Source organism: Pelmatolapia mariae, linkage group LG15 (genome assembly GCF_036321145.2).
Source record: "Pelmatolapia mariae isolate MD_Pm_ZW linkage group LG15, Pm_UMD_F_2, whole genome shotgun sequence".
Classification (NCBI taxonomy): Eukaryota; Metazoa; Chordata; class Actinopteri; order Cichliformes; family Cichlidae; genus Pelmatolapia; species Pelmatolapia mariae.
In genome coordinates, this window is record NC_086240.1 from 35002718 (window position 1) to 35030595 (window position 27878).

Below are 27878 nucleotides of genomic sequence, written 5' to 3' on the forward strand. Positions count from 1 at the left end.
CCTCTGCAGAGCAAAAGGAACTTTTGCCAGAAAATATCTCGATGATCCCCAAGACTTTTGGAAAAATACTCTGTGGACTGATGAGGCAAAAATTAAAGATTTTGGAAGGTCTGTGTCCCATTACATCTGTCTAAAAGCAACACAGCATTTATGAAAAGGAACATCATAGCAACAGTAAAATATGGTTTTAGGCTGTTTTGCTGCCTCAGGGTCTGGAAGATTTGCTGTGGTAAATGAAACCAAGAATTCTGCCATCTACTAAATCATCCTGAAGCAGAATGTCCAGCCATCTTTTTGTGACCTCAAGCCTAAGCGCACTTGGGTTCTGAAGCAGGACAATTATCCAAAAGGCACCAGCAAGTCCACCTCTATATGGCTTTGGAGTGGCCTAGGCAAAGTCCTGACTTGAATCTGATTGAGATGCTGTGGCACGACCTTAAAAAGGCAGTTCCTGCTCCAGTATGGTTGAATTACAACAATTTCGCAAAGATTAGTGGGCCAAAATCCCTCTATAGCACTGTAAAAGTCTCATTGGCAATTACTGCAAACACTTGATGCAGTTGTTGCTACTAAGGGTGGCCCAACCAGTTACTAGGTTTAGGGGACAATCACTTTTTCACACAGGCCCATGTAGATTTAGTTTCGCTCCCTAATAATAAACACCTTCTTGTAGAAACTGCATTTTGTGTTTACTCATGTTATCTTTGTCTAATATTTAAACGTTTCAAGATCTGAAACATGACAAACATACAAAAAATATTAAATCAGGAAGGGGGGAAACACTTTTGACACCACTGTAGGTATATAGACTAAATTTGATTTAAAAAGGGTAGAAAAGTTTGTTGACATTGTTTTAAAATATTATTTAAAAAAAGATGTTTCCTCCCTGTAATCATACTGATCCATTCCATAGATTCTCAAACTGTGTCAATAGTGGTTGCTATAGCAGTGCAACATCCCACTGAAACCAGCAGCTGGTGGCAGCGCAATGTTGCTGAAGAGGGAATGGGTGCAAATGCAGAACAGAAATGAGCTATAAGAGAAAGTTTAAAACACCTGTGACTACAGTACAATTCAAGAACTAGGGTAGTAAGTAGGGTAACATTCTGACCTCTTAAATGAAAGATTTTATCTGCTTCTTTTAGAGCAGTTGGCTTTTAACTGACTGTCGTTATCACAAAGTGCAAGTAAAACTTTCACCAAAAATTCAGCTTTATATACTGGTGTATATCTAACACTTTTCACATTTCTGGCTCTTGTGGCAGCACATCTTAGATTTTTAAAACATCCGTCAAAATAAAGAATCTTCAAAGTAGTCAATTTTCTTGTTTTTATCACATTCAAAGGAGGAACTGGTTCCAGTTGTGTTAACTTCTGCTTTCTGTTTTTTTCCATGTATAGTTTCAGTTGCTTTGCTCGTGTTGTTTACTTGTTCTGCTGGTTGTATTGTGTTTTCCTTATGGTTTGCTTCACTTACCACCCTTTGTTTTTTAAAAATCCCCCCCTCCCCCCTTTCCCTTAGCATAGTGGGCCCTTCTCTGTGTGAAGTTTGAGTGTGGTTGCGTGGGTTCTCACCAGGTACTCTGGTTTCCTCCCACAGTCCAAAAACGCGTGGGTTGGGCTTTATGATTCTAAATTGTCTGTATGTATAAATGTAAGACTCTGTGTCAGACTGGCAGCCTGTCCAGGCTGTACCCAGCCTCTGCCTTGTGATAGCCTCATCCCCCTACAACCCTGAACTGGTTAAGTAGAAGAAAATTGATGGACAGAAATAATTATGCCCGCTACTGACTGGAATTTATTTATATTTCACATGTATTGTAGTTTATTTTGCAACCTGCACATAGTGCTTATTTTTTTTAATAGAAATATCTAATATGTGGTAATAAAGATATTTGTCAGCACTGTATTTTTTTCATCTCATTTATTTAAAGTATAAAGAGAGATTTGGGTTAGGCAATAAATCGTGCCTTAACGGGAACTAGGAAAAATAAATAATCTTGAAACATTAAAATAAATACTTTTAATTGACTATTGAAGATTGACGTCATGGCCATATACACAGATCAGTTGGTCAGAAGGTGACCTCAAACGCAGCATTACTCCATACTGAACAAACATTAACCTCGCGGGGGACATGCTTTAGGACGGAGTTTATTGCACAGTGGAGGCGATTTACGTGTCAAGTTCAAAGGCAAACACACAGCATGCCTCATGTGTGCGCAAAAGCACATATTCCTCCCACATACACTTGTCATTTTCCATGCTTTCAGGCGCTTGAACTGAGTCGGTCTCATTAACTTTCGGCTCCCGCCAAAATGAGGGGGAGGTATCTTAATTGCACATCATTAATTAAGCTGAATCATAAGAGTCTAACGGGTGGTCTGCTTATTAAAGTCCACCAAAAGGTTCAATGCATTTAGTTGATTAGTTCGAAGACTGGAAACTCTTTCTAAACACAAATACGAAGCCGTGATAGTTCAGACACAATCAAAAAGCTCTATCAGTGAAGTTGTTTACCAGAAGCACCATCTGTCTCTCCGGGATACCGGTTTTACATGGCGCCGAATAATCTCGCGATAAATACTCGGAGGGCAGTTGTACTCACGAGATTGTCGTTTCGCGCGCTGATGATAAGCTCCAGTCACATTCCAGATTGACAGCTCTGTTACCCAATGGACACGATGTGGTTAGAGGAAAGTAGCCAATGGTGAACCTGAAGTGCGAGAGCAGGCGGGATATCAAAGTCTTGAAGAATAACTCATTGATCAATCTCCACCAAGGCATAGAGTTGGTCGTGCCATCCCTTCTAAGGAGTTAATTGGGGAAAACGTGCACGTTTTTCCTCAAAAGTAAATTTCTTGTTTTTGCTTGGACGGACAAACAGGTAAAGTGAATTTCAGCGTCTTTTAATTACTTTTTAAAAATTGTTCTCATTGATATATTCACCCAGTTGCTAGCAAACTGAGGTTAGCTAACTTGGCAAAGTCCTACCTCCTTTCTTTTTGGCTTATTGCACCAAGTTACTCAACCAGTCAAGTGTAAACGTCAAAATTAGTCAAATCTGATCATCTTCGGGACAGTATTAGAGCTATTGACTGTACTCTGGCTTCCTTTTGCTAATATAGTATTTAAAAGCTCTGTAAAATAAATTGTAACGTGGTTTGCTTTAAGCACTGATATGGGTGGGCGATGAACTTGTGAACTTTTAACTTGTTATCCTTCGGAACGTCCACATAATCTGCAAAAAAAATGTGTAAACTGAGTTAGCTTTGCAACTTCACTGCTTCTCTTTAAGAAAAACAAATAAGCTAACGTTGGGCTGTTTATTTTCCTGTGTGGCATGACGTGAATCTCATTTTCGTCAGCATCTTTTAAACGTATTAATTTGCGCAGGCAAAATGGTACCCCTTGGATGGGAACAAGTAGTTTGTTTTCGAGGTTTTGACTTATGTTTTGTTGACTGCGGCTGGTTTATTTCGAGCCAGCAGAGCGAACAGGATCTCAGCTGAGAGCGCTGAAGTAAACGCACAACCCCCGCTTAGCTGGCCCCTTGCTGTTTTGTAACAACAAAGGACGACATATGCGGGTAAAAAGCCACTGTAGTATTATAATAATCGGTTTAAAAGTACATGCGAGTTGATATTTAGGTATGTTTCATTGTCAGGGAGCGAAGGCACATTGTTGGCTAGCGCTCCCTCGCGTCCGGATGTGCTTTTAAAAGAACTGGGAGTGGCCTACAGCTCAGTTTCCCGCACTGTATTTAAATCAGCCCGTTCCCTCCCTTTTCTCATATTCTGTTGAAGTGACAGTGCTGACAGCAGTACAATGCACTGAGTAGGGAGGGGAAACGGTCATATTTCTGCTGCTGGAGACCGTTTCGTCTTAACTTGTTGTGATCACTAAACAAAAACAGCCAATCCCTAGGGATGGATTTTGCAGATGTAGTGTTTTGACAATCTTCCACACAGAGCTTTTTAAGATGCAAATTCTGAATCACTGAAACTTTCTCAGTTAGATGAGAATTTGATTTTCATAGAAACTCGTGAAAAAAATATTCAGCAATGCGAAAGCAAACAAAAACGTAACATACAGTAAGAAAATCAATTAATATTTAGAAATAATTATAAAACAAATTTTTATATGACTTGCATAATCTAAAGCACAAATGATACTGCATATATATGTGTGCGCGTATTTATTTATTTTAGGGGGCAATGGTCCTGATAAGGAAATACTGAATGGTAATTTCCATATATTCACAGAACATGATAGTTATATTTAAAAGGGGAAATGGTCGGGTTATTGTTTAACTTTACAGCAATGTATTTAGCAAATGAATAAGGTCCTTACTATGTAGAAAATGCCAAATTTAACAGCACCATCTGCTCCGCTGTTTGTATTCTGCTACATGTGCTGCAGACAGAGTTGTGATCAATGTAAATAGTCTCCGGGCGCTCTCTGCTGGATAAACGAAGTAGTTGCGTTGATTCCAAAAATGAGCCCAATCATATTTTTTGGTTCCTAATCTTATAACATATTTCTTGATATAATATATCTGTTATATGCTGATATCAGTCTGTCTATTGTCTGAATAAAGCTCAAGTTGATGATAATTGTCTGTCTTCAGATATGTTATACAAATGCACATATCAACAATTTGGTTTAGAGCAAACGCGTTCTTTATTAATGAATGCAGCTAGCAGAGAAAATGACTGTCATAATTTTTTTTTCTCCAGTGAATGGTGAAACCGAAAGTTTGGTTCACACCTTCAGATCAAATATGTACCATGTAGTACTATTCACTATGAAATGCATTTAAATACAAATGATTAGCAGATATGTTTTGGTTTTTCATTTAAACTTCAACTTATCACTGCAGAAAAAACAAGCATGGCACTCCTCTCACATTCACATTTCTGTTTGTACTATGATAGAGTGTGTACTACTGCTGGATTAAAAGATGAAATGATATCTTTCAGGAAAGACTTGTTATTAGTGTGCTATTGAAAATAACTAGCTATAATGGGAGTGGTGTTTGCTTGTTGACACAGGGCAGCTGCAATGTGGATTCAAGTGCGCACAATGGATGGGAAGGAAACCCATCGGGTGGATTCCCTGTCCAAACTCACCAAGGTGGACGAGCTGCGTCTCAAAATCATGGAGATCTTCAAGGTGGAGCCAGAGAGACAGAGACTCTTCTACCGGGGCAAGCAGGTGAGCCAGCATGGTTGGTGTTAATAAATGACTTTATTATCTTTTAGTGCAGTAGCTGAAATGATCTCAGTGATGGTTGTAGCTCAGTTGTCAGTGCTGCTTTAGCATTTAGTCACAGACAAAATGTAAAATGCTATAAATGATATCTACAATTTTTTTTTTTTCCTGTTTATAGATGGAAGATGGCCATACTATATTTGATTACAACGTAGGCCTAAATGACATAGTGCAGCTGCTTGTTAGGCAGCAGTTGCCCCCTGTTGATGTCGTCAAGAGCAAGGACAAAGAGGCAGAGCTCTCAGACTCTGATTCTGGCTGCGGCTCAACCCAGAGCGAGTGTGACAAGAGTTCGACTCATGGCGAGACAGAAGGTCAGACTGCGGGAACCTCTGCACAGACAAACTCCCCAGAACTCATCGACCCTGGATTTGGACTTTACAAGGTATGCGCTAAAGACTGTGGTCAAATTGAATGTGATGTGTATTACTTCCTGTTTAAGCCAGCTGTGGTAGGATGGCGATACAGTGTAGAACTGCTACCACTGTGATGTTGATGTTTCTGGCTACAATCTTAAAAAAGAAAAAACAAACCCAAAACACAATGCAAAGAGAAATTGGATAAGATAAATTGGGAATATGTAGCCTGAAAAAGTCATGTAAGCAATGACTACTCCAGATGTTTGTTTAAAATACATAAAGCTCAACAACAGATACTAAAAAGACAATACAGAACAAACATGGCTAGAAATGCCTACATTAAAAAAAACACACACACACAGACCTGGACAAAACAATAAAAAAAAAAAAAAAAAAGACATGCAGGAAACATACCAAGGTTGCCACTATATTTCTTCACAACTACTTGCCATTGGCTCAGATAGTCTCAGGAACTGCCATTACCTCAGAGCTTTTCATCGGGAGGTTGTGATGGGCTCTGCCCGATAAGCTCTGTATGTCGCGTTCATGCCATTATGTGGCATGTGCAGATGTAGAAAACATGTTTATTTGAACTCTGCAAAAAATAAAGAGAACTAAAAGTAATTAATTTTTTTTAACACTTTATGTGTACAGTTGATGCTGTGTGCGTGTGTATGGATTATGTGCTGCATATAAAGTTACACTTTGTATAGCTGTTTTAACTAATGAATGTGGGGAAAATCTGGCAGGCGTTGATTGAAGTCGCCTTTTCTCACAGGCAGGACACAGTGGGTGACAGACATGCATGTTGCTACTTAAGATTCTCATCTGATTTAAAATTGACCTGAGAGAGCAGGCAGGAGGCAAGATGCATGCTCCCCGACTAGGACACTGAGGCTAAGTTCAGTGTTGGGGTCACACTGTTTCAGACATTTTTTCCCTTCTGGTAATATCTAGAAAAGTTTGGCGCTAAGAAAACTGCTTTTGTTTTTTTTCTTTACGTTAGTGTTCGAGCTGTTTATTTTTTTATTTTTATTTTTTAATTAAATATATATATATTTTTGAAATGCATTCTGTGCATTCGTGCAATATTATATTTTACTTTATCTTATCAGTAAGAGACTTCTGGATGCAGTTTAGGATTTGCTGTCTTCACTTTCCCTCTGATGTGATTGTGATGTTCTTCCAAATTGTCTACAAAAGTAGGCAGTTTGGATGACATGTGCATGGAGTGGATGGAATGAGTTCTGTTGACCAAGCTTCTAAAAGGACAGCGTGCAAAGGTTTAATTTTTACAAGACATCAAATGAGCCACTTTGTACTGAACTTAAACCATTTTTGGGTGGGGAATAGTCAAAAGACATTTTATGAATTATGCTGAAAAAGTGACTGCAGTTTTAAAGTGTCAAAAGTTTGCTAACTCTTGTTTTGTGTGTATGTGTTTGAAGATCAATGAGCTGGTGGATGCAAGAGACTTGAACATGGGAGCATGGTTTGAGGCCCAGATTGTAAACGTTACCAAGACCACAAAGACGCCCAAAGAAGAGGCTGCAGAGGCAGAGCCAGCTGAGGATATACTGTACCATGTCAAATATGAAGAGTAAGAATCATTTTTCGTACTAATGCCAAATATTTTTTTTTTTCCATCACATCACTGTATCAACGCAGTATTTGTCATGTAGCAGCACAGAGCAGAGTTTCTGTAATAATGGTCAACATTCAGCAGTTTGAGCTCTGATTTTGGCTTTAGTGGGTCAGGTGTTGTAATTCTACAAACCAACTTGTTGCAGCAGTGAAAATGTTAATTGAAAGATCTAAGAAGATGCAGCTAAATATCCTAACAAATACATTGACACGATTAATCCTCGTGTCAATGTAAGCTACTTTAAAAGCTCTTCTCAAACACACTGGAGATGAAAACTGATGGTCCTGTTTAAATTTGATACTGCGAGCAATGCAGTTGTTACATTGAAGAATTTTTTCATTTTTTTTTTTTTTTTACGGACTCTGAACTTTAAGTTCTCATTTTGCTCAGTGAGACTGTACAATGAAACAGGTTTTCCCATTTGTTAAATAAGTACAATGTATATAAAGGGGAGGCATTGCTCTGTTGATATGTGCCCTCATTGAAAGGTGCTCTTGTTTATTAGATGGCAAGCACATTAGTGTTGGAGGGAACATTCATGTGAGTGGTGTATTGGTTCAAACCTGCTGCATTGACTACTGGTCCTTACTATTCAGACATGTGTTTTTTATGTTTTGGCCGTGCTGCAGCACTGCTTGTCTTTGAATTGCAAAATCATTCATCGTTTTTACTTTCACAGCTATCCAGAGAATGGTGTGATTCAGCTGCTGGCAAAGGACGTTCGGCCACGTGCTCGTACTGTGTACCAGTGGCACCAGCTGGAGCCAGGAATGGTTGTCATGCTTAACTACAACCCAGATGAGCCCAAGGAACGTGGCTACTGGTATGATGCTGAGATCCAGAGGAAGCGGGAGACGCGCACCCAGCGAGAGATCTATGCTAAGATTATCCTTGGGTAAGGCCATCGTTGCATACAAGTTGGAGTTGTTGTGCTTTGTAGCATCTGTTACGACTTGTCATATATAAGAACATTTCACTGGCTGTGGTAGATGATAAACATTTTCTTTAAGGTCTGTTGTAACAGTATCACATAGTTTGGTTTTTGAATGCCTCAGCAGCAGGTGTGTAGAAGCTAATTTCCTGCTGTGGTATCAGTGGATGCCACTGAAACAATTTTTGACAGTTTAACCAACTGTGTGTATGGTTGTTTGGAGGATAAATGGCTTTCATTAACATTACGTCTGATTATTGTATCTGATATCAAACGGGTTTAGTTTTGTGTTGATGACGACCTAAAATATAACTAACCTTTTTGTACATGCATCGGGAGCTTCCTGTTATCCTCATGTTTGTCATTTCTTTTACCTTCTGTTTAAGCTTGGACAACATGGAAACCAGGAGGAAGTTAGATTATATTGTTTGACTATTCTAACGGATTCCTTTATGTTTTTTGTTTAAAATGTAGCGATGCTGGTGACTCTCTTAATGACTGCCGCATCATGTTCGTCACTGAAATCTACAAAATTGAGGAGCCTGGCTCGTTGAGTGACGCCCCTGCTGGATCTGAGAGTCCACTAAAAAGTGGGTTTAAAAACTGCATTTAAAATTGCACAGATGTGTAGCAGTAGTCATAATCTAGAAATCTGAACTTAACCTTTCACTAAGGAATGTTGCAAAATGAAATGAAATGCATAATCAAAATGAATGCAATCTTCAGGATCAAATGGACCTGAGTGCAAGCACTGTAAAGATGATCCCAAAAAGAACTGTCGCTGGTGTAACTGCCACATCTGCGGCATCAAGCAGGATCCTGACAAACAGCTGCTGTGCGATGAATGCGACATGGCCTATCACACCTACTGTCTGAATCCTCCACTCACCACCATCCCTGAGGATGAGGACTGGTAGGTAGATTCAGAAATTAAGCATTCATTTAAAATTGAACAGAGCCACAAAATCATCAAATGTTAGAATGGAAGACTTGAAAAATTATCATCAGTGTGTCAGGCTCGGCTTTACCTTTTACTTTACATTTCGCAGGTATTGCCCAGGTTGTCGTAATGATGTCAGTGAGGTTGTGCTGGCTGGAGAGAAGCTGAAGGAGAGCAAGAAGAAAGCTAAGATGGCTTCTGCCAGCTCCTCGAGCCAAAGGGACTGGGGCAAGGTGAGTGCTAACACAATATGAATCTTAAACTTATCAGCTTTTTTTTTTTTTTCTTCTTCTCATTATGGGAATGACAATTACACATCAGAAATGATTTGCCTTATCTCCTGTTTTAGGGTATGGCCTGTGTCGGTCGAACCAAACAGTGCACCATTGTTCCATCCAATCACTACGGCCCAATCCCTGGCATTCCTGTCGGTTCCCTATGGAAGTTCAGAGTCCAGGTCTGTTTTGTTTTTTTGTTGTTGTTTTTGTTTGTTTGTTTTCCTTTCCTTCCTCACTTCATGGCTTATCATCGTTTGTGATGACTTATTCCTGTACCCTGGAATAATAATGGTATAATAATAATAATAATAATAATAATAATAATAATTGTTTAATTTCTTTCCCACCCTTAGGTCAGTGAATCTGGTGTTCATAGGCCTCACGTAGCCGGAATTCATGGCAGGAGCAATGATGGTGCCTATTCTCTGGTCCTGGCAGGAGGCTATGAGGATGATGTGGTATGTTCTTTAAAGAAAAGCAAAGTAGTGAGAACATGTTACTGGGGGGGGAGGAAAGCTTGCTGTTTGTTTTGATCAAAATGGTGTCAAATAATACTGCTTTTCAAGTGTTAGCAGTCATATTTGAAAACATTGTATTTATTTTATGCAACAGCCTGATGAGAAACTTTGTGAAGTTTAGTGTTTTTAATATCTTTGGTGCTTCTTAAACTATAGGATGATGGTAATGAGTTCACCTACACCGGCTCTGGTGGGCGAGATCTGTCTGGAAACAAGAGGACTGCAGAGCAATCATGCGATCAGACACTTACACACATGAACCGGTATGACAAGGCTATAAAAACTTACTGGTGTTAATTTTCAAGTTGTCTGCTTAGATCTTCCTTTGCATATGTAAATCATCTGTTTTTGGGCCTCATCAGGGCGCTGGCTCTCAACTGCAACGTCCCTGTCAATGACAAAAATGGAGCAGAAGCCAAAAACTGGAAGGCAGGCAAACCAGTTAGAGTAGTACGCAGCTGCAAGGGACGCAAGCACAGTAAATACTGCCCTGAGGAAGGGAACAGATACGATGGAATATATAAGGTATGAAGGAAAACTAGAATTTCTTTTTTGCCTTTGGTAAAAAATCTGCAGTGATTTCACAATATTGCAACTATTTTAGTTTTACTTGAGATCTTCGTCTTACTTTAGGTGGTGAAGTACTGGCCAGACAAAGGAAAATCAGGCTTCTTGGTCTGGCGGTATCTGCTGAAGCGTGATGATGACGAGCCAGCACCATGGACCAGAGAAGGCAAGGAACGTATCAAGAAGCTGGGTCTCACCATGCAGGTAGAGATCATTAGATTATATTGTCCATACAATTATTATTATTATTTTTTTTTGTTTCTTTTCAGCAATGGTGGATATTTTTTAGTACTTGGTATGGTGCTGGATAAAATAAACATTGTGTTCTTCTGTATTTTGTTGAGAAAATGAGCTTCTGCATTACTAAAAATATTAAGTATAATGTAATACACTAAATGTAGCCTTGTAAATAAATACATTACATCTTAGATATTTTCAATTCATTAATTACGTGCTGACTGTTACATATTGTTGTAGTGTAAACTAATAAACTACTTTTATTGTTCCAGTATCCTGCAGGCTATCAGAAAGAGAAAGAGAACAAAAATGAAGTGGAAGAGGAGGCGACACCCAGCAAGGCTAAAAGGAAGAGAAAATCTCAGGGCAGCGGTATGTTGTTTGTCTATGTGGAAGTTGGTAATATCAGAACTGTGCTTTCTGTAGTTGGAAAATATAAAAAACATGATATTGCTCAAAGGGATCAGCATGATATTGCTCATATATTTGACATTGTTTTTATGTAGCAGCTTAACTAAAATTGCATCCTAGAAGCTGCTTATTAATGGAAAATGTCTTTGTTTCTCTTAGAATCCTCAAAGACCTCACCAGCCAAAACTAAGAAAGTCAAGGTAGAGATGTACAAGCTGTCCCAGGAGCAAAAGGCACTCATCAAAAATGACAAGCTAAACAAGAAGCTGTGGGATGAAGCCATGGAGTCACTGTCACTTGGACCGGTAATAATATCTGTACATTTGTTCAAATTACCACAATGTTTTAATAGTTTTTTGTTGTTTTTTTTTTTGTAAACATTTACTGAAGTTACTATTTGGGAAAGTGCTTGTATGAATGGGTGAATGTGCTTTGATGCTCGAAGTAGAAAAGTGCTTTATAAAAACCATTCACTTTACCAATATTATTGGTTTGTGTGACAGTGGGCTGCTGGGTGGAACCTCTCAGTGCTACATTTTAAAACCACACTGTGCTTTGCCAGTGTAATCACTTGCAAATTTCAAACCTATGTGCATAGTAAATGCAACTTGAAATAAGAAGCCTGTGTTCCTCTGTAAAACAAAAACCACTGAAACTGTCTATAAAACTGATCTGATTTTTTTTTAATTTCTGCAGAAATTCTTGAACAAAGTTGAAGAAGTTTTCCTCTGCATTTGCTGCCAAGAAGTGGTCTATCAGCCCATCACCACAGAGTGCCAACACAATGTCTGCAGGGTAAGAAACTACTAATGTCCCAAATCTAGAGTTGTTGCTCTAATAAATTTACCACTTGGTAATATTTATTCTGTAGTATGTAGTAGAGATCATGTTTAAATTTTGTGTGATAGTAGATACCAGTAACAGCTAAAACTGGTTTAATTTTGCTAGAAATTGGGTCAAGGTCATTTTAAATGTGAAAATCAGTAAACACTTTATATATAGTGTGTGACTGGGTGGATGACTGGATGTGTAAAGCGCTTTGGGGTCCTTAGGGACTAGTAAAGTGCTATACAAATACAGGCCAGGCCATATTCATCTCAATTTTCTATCACAGTAATACAAAATCTTCAAACTTCACAACAATATACTACGCCTTTAGGAGACATGAGTAACTAGGTTGGTTAATCATTTGACCTTAACCTTTATTGTTAGCGTCCAAGGTCAAAGTTGACCTTGGAAAAAATTCCAAGAAATCATATAGAGTAATATATCAGCTGCTTTACTACACACTTTATTTTTGCAATTTGATGCCCAACAATATCAGTGACTCCATAACAGGCCGACATCATCACGTTGTAATGGGGGAAAAAAACAAACAGACTGACTGAAGTATGTTAGCCCTTGCCTTTCAGGGGTGCTCTTGTTACTTTAGCTTTAAACCTTTACATATTAACTTTTGTAGTCGTCTTAGTTGTCAAGTAGTAAACTACTTAACAGAATAATGTTGTGTCAAATAAAGCAGAATACAAAGCATTTATTAGTAATGGAGGTCACAAAGTTTGTTGCACTAGTTGTGATATTTTATGGATTCATTCACTAATGGTACCTCCTGTAGCACCATTGCAGGTTGAATTTCTTCAGCTGCTACAGGAGGTACATCCTCTGCTGCTTTCCTGATAAGGGAGCTGATTAGGTCTCATGTTTAGGTTCTGAGAGATAATTGTTCCCAGAATAGGAAAGTGTCCACTGGCAGCGATACATGATGATGGGGTCTAATGGGCTGGATTCTTCCTGAAGTCCCGTTATTGCCACATTTTTGACAACTTTGAGCTCCTGGTTGTTTTCTCTGCACCAGGTCACTAGATTGTCAGACTCCTCCTTATCAGAGCCTGATTAGGGTGGTGTCGTCTTTGAGCATTAGAAATTTGGCAGACTGGCTGGAGGTGCAGCTGTTTGCCGTATGGAGCAAGGTATTATAATGGGGGAGAGCCCAGGCGCCTGCTGTATTGTGAATGGTGAAGGGGGTGAAACTGGATGCTGAGAATGTTGAAAGGCTCTATATGGATGTTTTTAATGAGTGATGTTGTGAAAACCTATTGTATTGCAGTGATAGCATTGATTGCTTTGGTGCTTAGAGTATCTTTTTGATCTACTAACACCTCTGATAAATGCATCACAAACTGTTATTTAACAAAACCTGCTATTGTGTAACAAAAACTTGTTCTACTTTTTTCCTTCAGGAATGCCTTCAGCGGTCCTTCAAAGCAGAGGTGTACACCTGCCCGGCCTGCAGGCACGACCTGGGCAAGAACTACTCCATGTCGGTCAACAAATCCCTGCAAGACATTCTAAATCAGTTTTTCCCAGGGTACAGCAACGGGCGATGATCATTGGTGCTACTTATTCAGCCCTCGAGGAAATGAGACGTAAACTGTAAGGGCCGTTTTCAGTAGAGGCAATAAAGAATCAGTTTCTTTTAATATATTCTATGATTATAAAACTGCAATATTTGTGGACTTCAATAATATCATTTTCACCTTGGATCTGCAATGATGTGGTGTTAAAAGATAAATTTAAAAATCCCTTTAACTGGCTGTACCGTTACTCCATTAATACCTTCAACCTCGACTTTTTTTTCTTTTTTTTAAATTCCAAGTGCTTCAGTCTATTTCATTAACTAATGCTAATGTTATCCATGATGTAAATTGTATCATTTTAAACTAAATATCTCTGTGTTTAGCTCTTTTAAAAGAGGATGTTAAGTGGTTAAGCCGTTCTGCCCAACTTGTTTGAAGTTGTTTTTTTTTTTTTTTTTTTGGTTTTTGTTTTGTAATTATTCGAGGATTTTATTATCATCCAGTCTGTTCTGCTTTGCTGTGAGGTCGGCCCTCATTTTGGTGCAATTTGTCTTAATTCTGATCATGCAGTTGAGATTTTAAAAAGTTTGTTTGTTTTTCCTGGCTTGATTACATGATTAAAATCTCACTGTTTCTCTTGGATATAGATGATATCCAACATTCAAGCGCAAACTGACCCAGATCAGTTTTGTGTTCCTGCACTTGAAGAGTCTGAGGCCAAGTAGCCTAGTCATCAGATGTTGGATTTTCTAGCTATACTAGTTCCCTGAATGTTTTGATACAGGAATGTTTCTAGCTGTATATTAAGTTTGTAAAAGTTGTTATGAATTTGATAAAACATTCAGATGCCAAACGTGATAGATTACTAAAGAAATTTTATCCTCTGGCATAGATTTGGATATCCCTTGTTTCGAAAAGATTCACTTTATTAAAGTCCAAAGAAAAAGCAGTGCTTAACCAAGAGTGTAATGTAGAACTCCCATCTATCAAGCTCTCTAGATGTCCCTGCCACGTAAATGTATTTGTCTAGAAAATTGTATTTTTCTTAAAGTTTAAAAGTGTACTTTTCATCTTTTTATAATCTTATTTCTGCCATCTATGTAGGGGGTGTTCAGTCAGCCTTTTGTGTCTCCAGCGGTCACCTGTGTTATCTGACCTCATTTAAGGAAAAAAAAACAAAACAGAAAATGCTTGATTTACATGTTAAGGAAATTCCACACGCTGATCCTGAAATTCAGCTAAACTGAATTTTACTGCCTTTGTCTTTTTTTTATAAATGCAGTTCAGTGAGTTTCATTAGCAGTGTGTTATTTATCCACGTGCCAGCACTTCGGGTTTTGATGGAGATACAAATATTTGCATAGACTGGGAAATGTATATTTTCTGAAATTGTATAATTTTTTTCCTTTTTTTAGTCTGTAGTTTTGATATGTAGTTTTAGAATTGCACGTATTTTGTGCAGAATTTTTGTCAATACATTTTCAGTGTTATTCAATAAAGTAAAAAAATTGACACGTGTGTTTTTGGGGGAAAGTGTTTGGGGGGGAAGGCACATATTACCCTTTTCACAGTTTTTAGTTAAAGTAGGAATTTAAATGAAAAACAATGTTCGAAATTGATATGTGACTTTACATTTAATAATAATGTCATGGTGGGAAGCTGTCCTAACACTAAGATTTACAAATTGGATATGAAACTTTAAAAGTCATACAGGTGTAGTCAGGACGGCTGAACGTGTTTACCCCTGCTCTGAGGGTGTTTTCTTTTTCTCTTGGCCAGAGGAGCATAGCAACCTTCAGCAAACCCGGCAGTGTGTACGTGCGTGACGTGCACATTGGTTGCGTGAGAGCCACAGAAACCATGGAGTAGTAAACGTCGGATTTAATTGGTTACTCTGTGTGTCGGTAACCTAGTAAACCAATCATACGTTTCCTAGTAACCGTCCGTCACGTGTTTAAACCATTCAGAAGGCAGAGTTGGTGAAAGTAGGCGCGTCCTCAACGACAAGCCCAGCAAGCTAATGCTAGAAGAAAATCGATCCAGGGAATCGGTACTAAACGAAACTAAAACGACTGAACGAAACAGGGACAGGGCTATAGTTTGCCGCAGGAGGTAATATTTCCTTAGTTATATTTATTTTAGTAAATTGCAGAGACCACACTCTCGTCTATTCACGGAGTGTGTTCCGTCGTTGTTGTTTTGTTTTTTTTCCCTTCTAAATGCAGATATGGAAGTAGCTAAGCAGAAGCTAGCCAGCGTTGGCTAGGAATACATTTACGTCAGGACACGATGATATGTAGCTCCTTAAAATGAAATGGTTGATATGTGCCTATGTGCAACTTGCTGCTGTTGCATTAAGCGATTATACGCGCAGTGCAATTTACTGACCTTAAAGAGCTTCGGCTGCCTTTCTTTTGTTCACTATGTGGGTTAAAATGCTAATAGTTATTGGCAGTTGTGCAGGGCTATGGTCGCCTTTAGCAGTAGCTGCCAATAATAAGTTGACACTATGCAACCGAGCAGCGTCGTTTTACACTTACAAAGCCGAGAAAGAACCACCTGGGTAACTGATATATTTTATGAGTTTTACCCTCTCGAGGGGGCTGCTTGCTGCACAGTTGAATTAAGTTTTAGGCCTAAATGGAGTTAAAGGCCCCTATTTGTTGTGATGAGCCAGCTGGGGGTCATGTGGCCTCCATTCACTTTAGTAGGTCAGTCCCAGTTAGAAAGAGGGTCCCAGCGTCTAAAGCAGTTAGTCATTGGAAAGATGTAATAAATCCTTTTCCAATCAGTCAGAATTAAATTTAAAGGTAAAACTAGTTTGAAATTGTTGCTCTGGGCTTTGAAGAAATGAATGCTTTAAAATGTGTTATGAAATGTCTCGATCACTGAGTGGTTGTATTTACGAGGATTATATGTCAATTTCAGCAAAGCAAACTTACAGTTAGCTCCTCTTTTTTTCGTTCATTTCAAACTTGGCTGCCGCTTAAGGTTACAACACATTTCTTCATATGCACTGTGGGCTTTTGTGCTTCATGCAAACGAAGCGCAATTTGCATTATCTCGTGTCAGAAAGTCGGAGTGGGAAGTACACTACTGCTGTTTTAACCTTGTGGGCGTAAGATCTGTTTGAAGTTGTGAATGAGGATAATGCAAGGCACATTTAGCACATTTGTGTATCTTTTAGTGCATGTGCAGCGCTGAAAATGGTTACTGTTCCCTGACTCACCAAACATAAAGCTAAAACTCTTCTATAACTGTGATTGAACAGTGAACATGCTGTCTGTAGCGCAGATGGGGACAGTCACTGCAAAGTTGTGAAGTGAATTGCACACGTGTTGTTCACAGTGCCACAGTTGATCTTTCAGCAGATATTAACTTCCTATCAACAGGGTGTTTGTTAGCCTTATTAGGTAGTTGTTTGGAGATGGCGAAATTAGATTATCCCTCGGTAAACTATAATATAATGCAGCCATAACTTCCTATAAAAAAGAAAAATGTTTGATTTATGCACCTTTTAAGGAACATGGATGCATTGATCACTGATATTGTCTTATGTTAACATGTACAACATGATTAGATTAATGAATACAGAGTCACATAAGTGATGGATCAATTAGGATCAGGTTATTGTTATTTTAAATGCAAAAACTCAAATTCTTTATTTGTATTTATTTATTTTGATCCTAAAACGTCACACTTGCACAATTACTGGCTGGATACAATTTTCTGCCATGAGGCTGTGATGGTAGTGCATTATGAAGGCTCAACCAACCAATGAAAATATTACTTAAAGGTTTAGTTAGTCCAACAAAAATCACAATGTCCCGTCAATGTATCCAAAGTCTCACCCGTTAATGTTGTCTAGCCCTGAGGCAGCGACTTGCAAATTGCTGCTGATGAGAGGGCAGTGAATGATTTTTTATCTTATTAAAACAAGTGAATCTAAGTGGACTGCTGGCAGCTTAACAGGTAAAGCTTTTAAATGATGTTTTAAAATGGTTATAACAATAAGTTAATTAGCTAAACTGAAGGTTGTAGGTTTTGTCTTACACAGAACAAAAAAAACCCTAAATCATAGTATTAAAACTTAGCTTAAAAATGTAAACAGTGGTAATTAAAAATGCTTCTGAATATTCAAAAACACTGATATAAAGTGAAAGTGCTGATGAGAGAAGATGGTTTAGAGTGAGGTTTTTTGTAGTTTGAATGAAGTTTAGTGCTAGCTACTTTCTGGTGTTTATGTTCACATTTGGATTTGAAAAAGTCTGTGGTAAGCCTTAAGAGAATGAGAGCCATTGAATTTGTTTGATACAAAATTTGACAAGATGCAGAAGTGACACTTTTAAAATGTAGGTTAGGAAGTGCCTTCAGTAATGTTATGATCAAGGACACCCATATTTGGTGAAGGAAGTGGACAGGTCTGCTTTTTTGTGTTAACAGCTGTGTAGATTGCACTGAGATTGAGTTGTTTGGTCTTGTTTATTTTTAAAATCAATCTTTTAATTTTCCATATTTTTTTTCAGTATTTAATTTTTTGTTTTTATTTAAATGTACAAAAATAATCACGCATTGTAGTCAGAAAGTTGGATTTTTCCTTTTTAGAAAAATATTTTTAAAACATAGATTCCTTTTCTTTCACTTGCAGTTTTGTCTAATTTGCCTTTGCAAAGTTCTCAATAATTTGAATGTATTTGAGGTAGACTGTGTGTGCCCTGAACACCACTGATTTCCTCCTCAGGTTTACCTGCAATCTTTCGAAGAGCCAATGGCTACCGACATGCCCATGGAAGATGTGTTGGGTCCTCACCCCGCCCCAGCCTCTTCCACTCCTGCTGACCCAGTATCTCCCCCTACTCTCAGCTCAAATGAAGCCCAAAACCAGATTCCCACTCTGGAGCCAGCAATAGCTGAAAACCTGAATAAAGTGGTAATCTCTGAACAAAATGCTGCTCCACACCCCGATCCAGTTCAGCCTGCAGACCCAAATGTGGCCCCAGAACTTGTTTCAGGTGTGGAGGTGCCTCCTGTCCCTTTGCCGGCCCCCCTGCCGCCAGCTGCTGCCAAGAACCCCAGCTGCAAGATCATGACTTTCAGGCCCACAATGGAGGAGTTCAAAGACTTTGCCAAATACATCGCCTACATGGAGAGTCAAGGAGCCCATCGCGCTGGCCTGGCAAAGGTGAGTTCAGTACACAGGCACACACATATATGTACCCACATATCCACTGCAGTCTTCTCTCTAGATGTTTTTTTTTTTTTGTTTTAGTGAAGTCTTGCTGTAACATTTTGAATCCTATGTGCATCTCTTTTAGTTTCCTACCTGTTTTTGCATAGCCAAGGTTCAATCTAACATCATTACTAATGTTTAAAATGATCAAAGCTGTTAAAAAATGCTTGTAAGAACCATTTATAGTTTTAAGCTGATATCAGCAGAATCCACCAACTAAATTTCCAAAGGTTTAATCTGCGTACTTTGAATTTGAATAGATTTTGAATCTGCTGACCTTGTAAAGGTTAAGCGTCTTTTTTTTTTTTTTCTCCAGGTGATTCCCCCTGCGGGATGGAAGCCACGCAAGTCCTATGACACAATTGAGGACATGGTGATTCCAGCTCCCATCAGCCAAGTGGTGACGGGTCAGTCGGGTCTGTTCACCCAGTACAACATTCAGAAGAAATCTATGACTGTGGGTGAATACCGCAAGCTGGCCAATAGCAAGAAGTAAGTCGGTCCCAACCACAGGGGCTTCATTCGTAAATGATTGCATACAAATGCAGTATCTGACGTGATGTTTTGCACGATAGTGTCCTTGTGAGCTTTGATGGTGCAATTATTGCTCTTACTCAGCATGGTTTAAAACAAGAATGTTACTAAATATAGTGCAACTACGATGATGGAGAACATAAATAAACAATAAAAGTGCCTTCTAATATTTCACACTAAATCAGGAATTGTGTTGTTTGTAGCTACGATTGACATCAAAGTGCCAGAAAGAACAGACAGGTTTTCTGTTTTAAACTAATACTGTTTAACACCAGTGCACAGTATTTTAAAAAGCTGAAGGTTTTGTTTGTCCTGATAACCCTGAGTTTGAAAATAATACTGTCTTAAAATAGGTGAAATGGGTCATGGTGGGTAGTGGTAGCTGTGGTGGTAGTGACGGTAAAAAAGCCAGTTCAAAATATATTATGTTGCTGTGTTGTTGTTTTTTTAAATTTTATAAACATTTTCTTTATAAATTGTTGTGTAGATGCTATAACTATTAAAGCAGAAGAATAATGTAACAAATGAAAACCTTGGCATTGTAGCGGAACTACTACAAAAGCTCAAACTCTTGTATACGTTGGACTTAAATTATTTTATTAGAGTCCTGTTTGCTGATTGTAAATGTTTGCACAGTGCTTGTTTGAGGGTTTAGTTGAAGGGCACCGCACTGCTTACAATAGGACCTGTCCTGTTCTGTTTGCAGGTACTGCACGCCACGACACAAAGACTTTGATGACCTCGAGAGGAAGTATTGGAAGAACCTGACGTTTGTGTCACCTCTTTATGGTGCTGATGTGAGCGGCTCCATCTATGATGAGGTGGGTGAAGTTTGTCTGGATAATGCCAATTTTTATTAAGTTTTTAAAATATTCTTGATGTTGTTTTTGTTTGTTTGTTTGTTTTTTTTAATAAAAATAAACCACTTCTGGCCTAATAGGTTTATAGTGGTTTATTTTCCATGAATGGAACATTTTCAGGATTGTTTTTTCACCATTAGTAGTATTATTATTAGAACTTAATTAAAATGCACAATGTAATTGTGATAGAAAGCTGCTTTAGGAGTTTACAACTTTATATTTCAAGATTTTTGCTGCTGTTGGTGTAACTTTCAAAATTGTGCTCAGTGAGTAATATGACTACAGCACCATCTGGTGGTCATTGATGGAGATTGATGGCCTGATGAAAGTGTAGCGTGCAGGTTCCCTTGTACTTGATATTCATAATTGCATGCTCTCCAGAACATTGAAGAATGGAACATCGGCCGTCTCAACACACTGCTGGATATGGTGGAGCAGGAATGTGGGATCGTCATTGAGGGTGTCAACACTCCATACTTGTATTTTGGCATGTGGAAGACAACCTTTGCTTGGCACACTGAAGACATGGACCTCTACAGCATCAATTACTTGCACTTCGGGCAGCCCAAGTCCTGGTAAGTCACTTTGTTTTCCTGACCTTCTATGAATGTGACACATATTGCCACTTGAAGTTCCAAGTGTATATTCTAATTAAAATGGGTGTTTGAACTCATAGACTGTGTGTGTGTGTGTGTGTGTGTGTGTGTGTGTGTGTGTGTCTATATATATATATATATATATATATATATATATATATATATATATATATATATATATATATATATATATATATATATATATATATATATATATATATATATATATATATATATATATATATATATATATATATATTTTAAAAAAATGGATAAAGCCCCAGATCAAAAAGGTGAAGCCATTTGTTGAAGTGTCTTAAAGCTGTATTCTTTCTCATGGCTAGCACAGGACGGTGACTTTGGTTTTGAAAAAAGAAGTCAGATTATAGTCCTTTTAGGATCAATTCTCATTTAACCTTAAGCAGAAAAGAACATAAAAAGCACAATTAGAATAAAATAATATTTTTTTAAAAAGAAAATTGGAAATTAAAACAAGCTGCCGTAATAAGTGACCCCATCAGCGGCCATCATAGCCCTTCTCTGTTAACTGTTTGTACCCGCTAATTCTTTTTTGTTTTCTTAATCTTTAATATTGCAGCAGTTTTATTGGCCATCAAAAACAATGGCTTGTCTGTTTCACTTAATGCAGGATGAGAGCGACACATTTGTCATGCAGAAGTTTGCATTTGAAGCTACTGCTGTTTCAGATGGCTTCACTGCCAGCCAGTTAGCCTTGGCTGTATGTCACTGAGTGCATTGTTTCAGTGTAACTGGGAAACTTGCCTCCAAACCACAGCTCCTCTACCTCAGTTAAGCTGCTGCAGGCTGTGAATGTGCTAATAGTTCTGTAGCCAGGATCACACTGTGATGGAAGCAGGGACTGAGAACATTTGTGTATTTTTATCAGGAAATGGTTAAACATAAATTAATAATAATAAAATACAGATAACAGGAAATGCTGGATAAAAACAGAACATTTAATCCTCAAAACAAAATTTATGGCAGTGATCAGAATCAGAAATACTTTATTTATCCCCAAGGGGCAATTAAGATTACTATTTTTTCTGACAAAGTTGTACTTTTGTATTTTCTTACTCAGTTGTATATAGCATTTGTATTCTATTTTATTCTATTGTATATTTTATTCTATTGTATATAGTATTTTATTTTATTTTATTGCATTCCAGTGTTTTGTAATTTCTGCTACATAACTTGCACTTTTGCTGTAACGAAACAAATTTCCCACCTGTGGGACTAATAAAGGTCATCTTATCGTATCTTATCTTATTCAGCATCATCATTAAGTGATGCTTACTAAACAGTATTTAGAGTTCAAAGTGTGTGTATAATTTCTTACGGTTTGTGTGGGGACTACAGAATCACTTTATCTCTTTGTGAGTGTACCGCCACATTACAGAGTGATGCTTCTCTCACCCCATGAATGATCTTTAAGTGCAGAATGTGCTCAGCCAAAGTCTTGTCAAAGCCCATTTCCCCACTGGCTTTCTAAAAGGCGGTGAAACAGCGAGTTTCGTTTAAGGCTTGTCACGAAATGAACATTGTATAGCGACAGCTTGTTCTTATTTAAAGTGACAACAGTGACAGCATAGGCTGAAAGTTGGATTCTGCTACCTGAATGCCTGAATTGTTTGCAGTGAGCTTTGCGAAGGACAGAGTGAGAGGGTGCTTTGCACATTTGCAGTCATTTGCACACGCTAATTTTCACCTGATTATGTAAATGGAATGCTTGTCCTGTATAGCCCAAATGTGTTTACACATGGATGCCTTATAACTTGAAATTTGTGTCAAAGTCTTCACTACATCCTGTTTATTATAAGTGTGGACAGTAATGATTGGCAAAATTTTCAACTCGTTTCACTCCTTAATCATTCTTTAGAGACACAACGTGTCTGCCTTTATCTGACCTGATCTTGGGTCCAAACTGATGTCTATGTACTAAGTTTCCAAAGCAGAACATAGCAGTAAAAACTGATGCTGGGGAGTGATTAGAATATATAGGGTAGTTTAGTTTTTTAGCTGTTCTTCCTCCCTCTTCCTCTTTGGTTCTGGTATCAGGTTAGCTGTGTGTAAGGTTAATCACAACTGCCGCTGCGCTCGTTGCAGACCATTAGCCACGACCCCTAACTGGTCCCGGCAGATGGCTGCCCCTCTCTGAGCCCGGTTCTGCTGGATGTTTCTTCCTGTAAAAATGAAGTTTTTCCTTCCCACTGTCGCCAAGTACAGTGTTGGGTCTTTACGTTCCAAAATAAAGCACCTTAAGGTGACTGCTGTTTTGATTTGTTGCTATATAAGTAAAACTGAAATGAATTAAACTATGTTTTCATTTAAACATTTTTTTGCCAAATCATTCATCTCGATGAAATTGACTAATTATGTGGTTTGGACTCAAGCAAATACAAATTGAAACTGAAGCTTGACTGATTGGTAATGCCAAACAATAACAAAGTAGTGTTTCTTTCTGTTCAATGCCGGGTAAAAAATGTTAGTTGTTACAGTTTGTGTCAACAACGGGCACAAAAGTTCTTTCTCTTTATAATTGCTAGTTGTCACTTTATCTTATTCACATGATTTATTTTTCAATTTCTAGTCTGATGCGGTACTTTGAAGAATGGTAAATTAAAAACAAAGATATTAATTTTTGTCTCATCGTACCTTGACATTTGGGAGTTGCTTAAACTCTTTATAGAGCCTGTTGTACAGGAGAGGTAGTGCTGTGATTCAGATTTATATTTTTCTTTCCTGCTGTCTGTATTTCCTTCTGTCACACAGCCCTGGATGTCCATGGTTCCTGAGGGGAAAATATGTTTTTCTTCTTACCTTTTCTGCTCCTTGATTGTCTTTTGTGTGCCTGTGTGTGTGTGTGTGTGTGTGTGTGTGTGTGTGTGTGTGTGTGTGTGTGTGTGTGTGTGTGTGTGTGTGTGTGTGCTGTCTTTCCCTCCACCTTGTTTTCCATCCATATCACTGCAGGAGGGGAGCAGTGTCATCTCAGCTTTCAGAAATACAGTATTGCTTCTGTGTATGTGTGTGTTTGTGGGTTTTTATTGTTGTTTCAAAGATTTCCTTCTCTGTTTTCTTTCTCACCTGTCTTCCTTCTTTTCACAGTATGCTTCCCCGCCACCTTTTCCCCTCTCTTGCTTGCCTCCTGAAGTGGTATACCATGTGTCTATGTGTTATAGCTCCCCCTCTCTGTGATGTCACCTCATTAAAATCATCTGTCTTGTTTTCACACCTCCGAGTGAGCATGAGTATATTTCACTACGACTCAGTGTCAAAGTGCGTGTGGTCTGACAGATGAAATTACATTCATCGAACTGCAATGTTCAGTCTGGTGTTACATGTTCTGGACCTCTGGCACTGCTGCATTGCTTATGGAGGTCTGTGTATGCAGTATTCCTTTGTCTGAATACGCCTCCACGGTGTTTATTAAATTGCTAAGAAGGTGTGGTGTTTCTGTCTTTCTCTTGTATCCGTGTTTAAAGATTATTATGGAAACAATTGTTGGTTATATATTTAGGGCTGTTTCATAGGTTGTTGTTTTTTTTTTTTTTTTTTAACAGACCAAAGTGGTATAAATCCTTTTACAGCCACTTGAGGGCAGTGTTGTCATCTCCCTATCTGAATTTATTGAATTTCAGTGATGTTCTTTGTGTAGCCAGAGAGGTATGCAAATCATAGCCAATGTGAGACCAGTTTTGCTCACTATAACAAAAATGACCTGGTTTTAATGTACAAGACAGATTTTAGCAGAAAGAGAAGTTTTTTGTTTTGTTTTGTTTTTAAAATACTGCTTCTTCCTTTTGTGGTCTTTTTAAAAATGCTTTCTGTAACTGTTCATTATGAATCCAGCATCGGGTTGGGGTCTATTCCACCTGTCATAGGCCAAAAAGGTTACAGCCTATTACAGAGCTAACACGGAGAGACAGGCAACCTTTCACACTCACATTCACACCTATAGCCAATTTAGAACTACCAGTTGACCTAACCTAAATGTCTTTGGACTGTGGAGGAAGCTGGAGTACCCAGAGAGAACATACATAGGCACGGGGAGAACATGCAAACTACACAGAGTCGGATGGTGGATTCAAACCCAGGACCTTCGTGCTGTGACAGATTCTGTTTTACTTTTTTTTAACCATTATCAAATTGGGTAATCGAGAATCTTGTAATAAAAATAAAAAAAAAACCAGTTTGCCATCACATTATTTTAACATCAGTCTGACCAATTGATGCCCAACTAAACAGATGTACGAGTTTCATTTCCTCTCTCATTTTTTTTTCTTCCCCCAGACTTTTTATGCTTTTGTTGAATTCTCTTGCCTAATTCTCACCAAGCCCACCCACCACTGAAACTGAATCATTTTCACTTTTATACTTGTGTGTGGTGGGGTAATTACAGGCTGTTAAACAGAGCACGGTCCTTTAAAACACACGCTCTCTTTGTCTTTCACTTCCTCTCCTCTCATAGTGCAGCCGATTGTGAAATTAACTCCGTTTCCCCATGCAACTCTGCTCCCATCAAAGTCAGACCCTACCAAAACTACTAGTGCCAATCGCACACACTCTAGTGGATGTGTGGAAGATCTCACCCTTAGCTGCCAGTCACTTTCTCCCCATCTTTATCCCTCCATCATTCTCTTTTCAGTGCTGAAACCCTGTCAATCATCCATCTACCCCAACACACAACAATAGATCTGCTGTCAGTTAAAAGATTAGCCTCTGAGCATGCAACTAGAAGATAGGGAAAGGCTGACGAAAGAGAATTGAAAGGGATATTTTGAAGTGTAGCCCAGCTGCAACTTCCCAGGAAGGGTGGAGTTCATTATGAATCCATCAGTTTTCAACCTCCTCTGTAGTCCGATGGTTTTGAAGCATTGTCGTTTGACAGTTCCCAGAGGAGAGGAACGGGGAGCTGAAAATCTGCATAGAAGTTGAAATGTAGCTGCAGTTCGGATGTTGAGTGGGGTGTTCTCAGCGTTGACTTGATGTTTTTAGTAGCTGAAAGTTCCTTTTTAACGGTGCCATAGTTGTTTACAGATTTTTAAAGAAGTGTGTGTGCAACATGTCTGCAGTGGCGCACTAACACATGCAGTGGCACTTCTCGTGCTGTCAAGGCTCCCCCCTCTATCTCTACCTGCCTGGAAAGCTGTCCCACCTTGGGTAAATAACACTCTTCCCCAGAGAGGTGTAAAAGTTCAAGCCTTCATTTGCTGTGTGTTGTTTTGTGCGTTTCTCACCGTGCCGGCAGAGTGACATACGTGTTGTTGCCATGGAAACCTCAGCCTTCGGACGGAGGGGAACAGGAGGACTCACGCTGATCGGTTGATTTGTTTAGTTTGTCTCTGAGATGGAGTTCTCTGAAACATGTACATATTTGCACAGAAAGCTCTGATGTGATTTTACCTCACGCAGCAAAAAAAACAAACCCCAAACAGCTTTTAGAGGTGGACTCCAAAACTTCGGTTTAGATGTAGTTGTTTTCTGTGTTCCTGAGTTGGAGGAAAAGATCGATATCAATTTAATCTTCAGCTGAGAGGTGTGGGATATATTTAGCCTCGCTGAACACAGATGCTGGAATTACTCAAAGCTCATTTTGTTTTCTTTTTGCTGTTCTTTTTCCAGTTTTTTTTTAATTTTTTATTTCTATTTTTTTTTTATTTTGAGCTGCAACTAAACTGCGTCACAATGCTGCACTCAGTTGTATCCGTGTGTATACCGTGCTCGCTATATGACCCAAAACCCAAGTGATATATCTGGTCATAACCAAACTCATAAGAATGCCTGCAGAGCTTTGTGACAACATTAGCCCATAACCCAATGTCAGGTTGGAGCTAAAATCTATGCATAGCTTTTAGTGTTTACAATAAAACACTGAAGGAGGCTGCAGCTCCAGCGACGGTCTAATCTTTTGTCTACAGGTGGCAGTGTGGCGCCATGTTTCATGGCGTCTCTGACTGGAATGGACTTTCTCTTTATGCTTCCTTTTATTAATTATTTTCATTCCTTCCCCTCTGTGAGTCTTATTCTCTTGTCCATTCTTGTCTCTCATTAGGTGCGCTGGCCTCTCACCGTCTCTCTCTTTGTTACTTCTTTCTCAGTTTGTTTCAAACATCTCTCTGGTTGTTAAGGCTTCTGTAAGAAAGCAGAGATGTAGGCTTTTTTTTTTTCTCCTCCCCCCACCCATCTTCATTTCTCAAGGTCTATGGAGGGTTAAACAATACCGAGGAAATAATTGCTGTAATAAAGAGTATGTAATAACTTCACAAATGAGCAGATTATAGTTTAGCTCTGCTCCCTTCCTCCCACTCTGTTTTAGAAAGAAATTTGCTTTCTAAATTTAGCATATGACAACTGGTGTAATGCCACGTACTTTGCAGTGCCTACCTCATGTATTACCAGCATGAACACTATGCCAATAGTAATACCTCGCTCTAGCACAAACACCAAGGCCAAAGGGTTACTGTTACAAAAGGATGTAAAATATTGAGGTGATTTAAGAAAAACAAAGAAACAAAAAGAAGGGCTTTTGCCAAATGCACAGATATATCGGTTACAAAAACAAGAATTTGTTTTAGGGAGGAATAGTGAAGGTTATGTCATGGGCAGTTTTATCAAACCAGTAATTGCTGAGAGGTCAGAAATAACCTAGCACTCCCAAAACACTAATTTCTCCTGGTCCTGCCCTTCACCGCTCATTTTATCTTTTCCACTAACCTTTCCTTCCCTCCCACTCTCACTATAAATATTTATAATGATAATTGTTTTTTTTTTCACTACTACAGTGTTTAGATATTGACATTTTTTGTTCAAAGTTTTTTTCTTAATTGCACCAAGTCAATCACTAGAGTAATGCACATACAACCATGAGCCTCTGTGGTGTGTTTCTGACAGCTCTGACTCTAAATCATATTAAAACCGTAACAGGTGTGTTTTGTTGTTTACCTCTAGCATCTTACCCTGTGTGCTCATCTGTTTGCTTTTAATACTATGATGAATCTTAAGTCAAATTGTCACACGGCCACATGTTTGCTGTTTGACATTTTAACACGTGCATTGACTTTGTATACTATAATGTAAATACCTGTTAAATATGCTTTGTGTTCATCTTAAGCTATTGATGAAT

The 27878-nt window shown here is 38.6% G+C and overlaps 2 protein-coding genes across 2 annotated transcripts in view; both read left to right on the forward strand.

Annotated features, from left to right (window-relative positions):
• The first annotated feature begins 2785 nt into the window (after nucleotides 1-2785).
• On the forward strand, nucleotides 2786-14980 carry uhrf1 (ubiquitin-like with PHD and ring finger domains 1). The gene is made up of 17 exons (XM_063495417.1): nucleotides 2786-2887; nucleotides 5055-5217; nucleotides 5393-5659; nucleotides 7082-7233; nucleotides 7958-8173; nucleotides 8684-8799; nucleotides 8936-9122; nucleotides 9259-9382; nucleotides 9499-9606; nucleotides 9781-9885; nucleotides 10102-10208; nucleotides 10308-10470; nucleotides 10579-10716; nucleotides 11022-11121; nucleotides 11320-11465; nucleotides 11857-11955; nucleotides 13401-14980. Exons 2-17 carry the CDS (start codon nucleotides 5065-5067, stop codon nucleotides 13545-13547), a joined length of 2328 nt encoding a protein of 775 aa, XP_063351487.1. The 5' UTR covers nucleotides 2786-2887; nucleotides 5055-5064; the 3' UTR covers nucleotides 13548-14980.
• A 542-nt stretch (nucleotides 14981-15522) lies between these two features.
• The window catches only part of kdm4b (lysine (K)-specific demethylase 4B), a 43366-nt gene continuing 31010 nt past the window's right edge, over nucleotides 15523-27878 (forward strand). The window contains exons 1-5 of the mRNA XM_063495157.2: nucleotides 15523-15629; nucleotides 18259-18699; nucleotides 19064-19239; nucleotides 19988-20102; nucleotides 20523-20716. Coding sequence (XP_063351227.1) covers nucleotides 18286-18699; nucleotides 19064-19239; nucleotides 19988-20102; nucleotides 20523-20716 — 899 coding nt within the window. The 5' untranslated portion in view covers nucleotides 15523-15629; nucleotides 18259-18285. The remainder of the gene's footprint in view (nucleotides 15630-18258; nucleotides 18700-19063; nucleotides 19240-19987; nucleotides 20103-20522; nucleotides 20717-27878) is intronic.

What these genes read in the sequence shown, in the direction of transcription:
- uhrf1 (XM_063495417.1), top strand. Translation starts at nt 5,065, where the DNA reads ATGTGGATTCAAGTGCGCACAATGGATGGGAAGGAAACCCATCGGGTG. An exon ending in TACCATGTCAAATATGAAGA is followed by an intron (nt 7,234 to 7,957) that starts GTAAGAATCATT and finishes TTACTTTCACAG; the next exon opens with CTATCCAGAGAATGGTGTGA. An exon ending in TATGCTAAGATTATCCTTGG is followed by an intron (nt 8,174 to 8,683) that starts GTAAGGCCATCG and finishes TTTAAAATGTAG; the next exon opens with CGATGCTGGTGACTCTCTTA.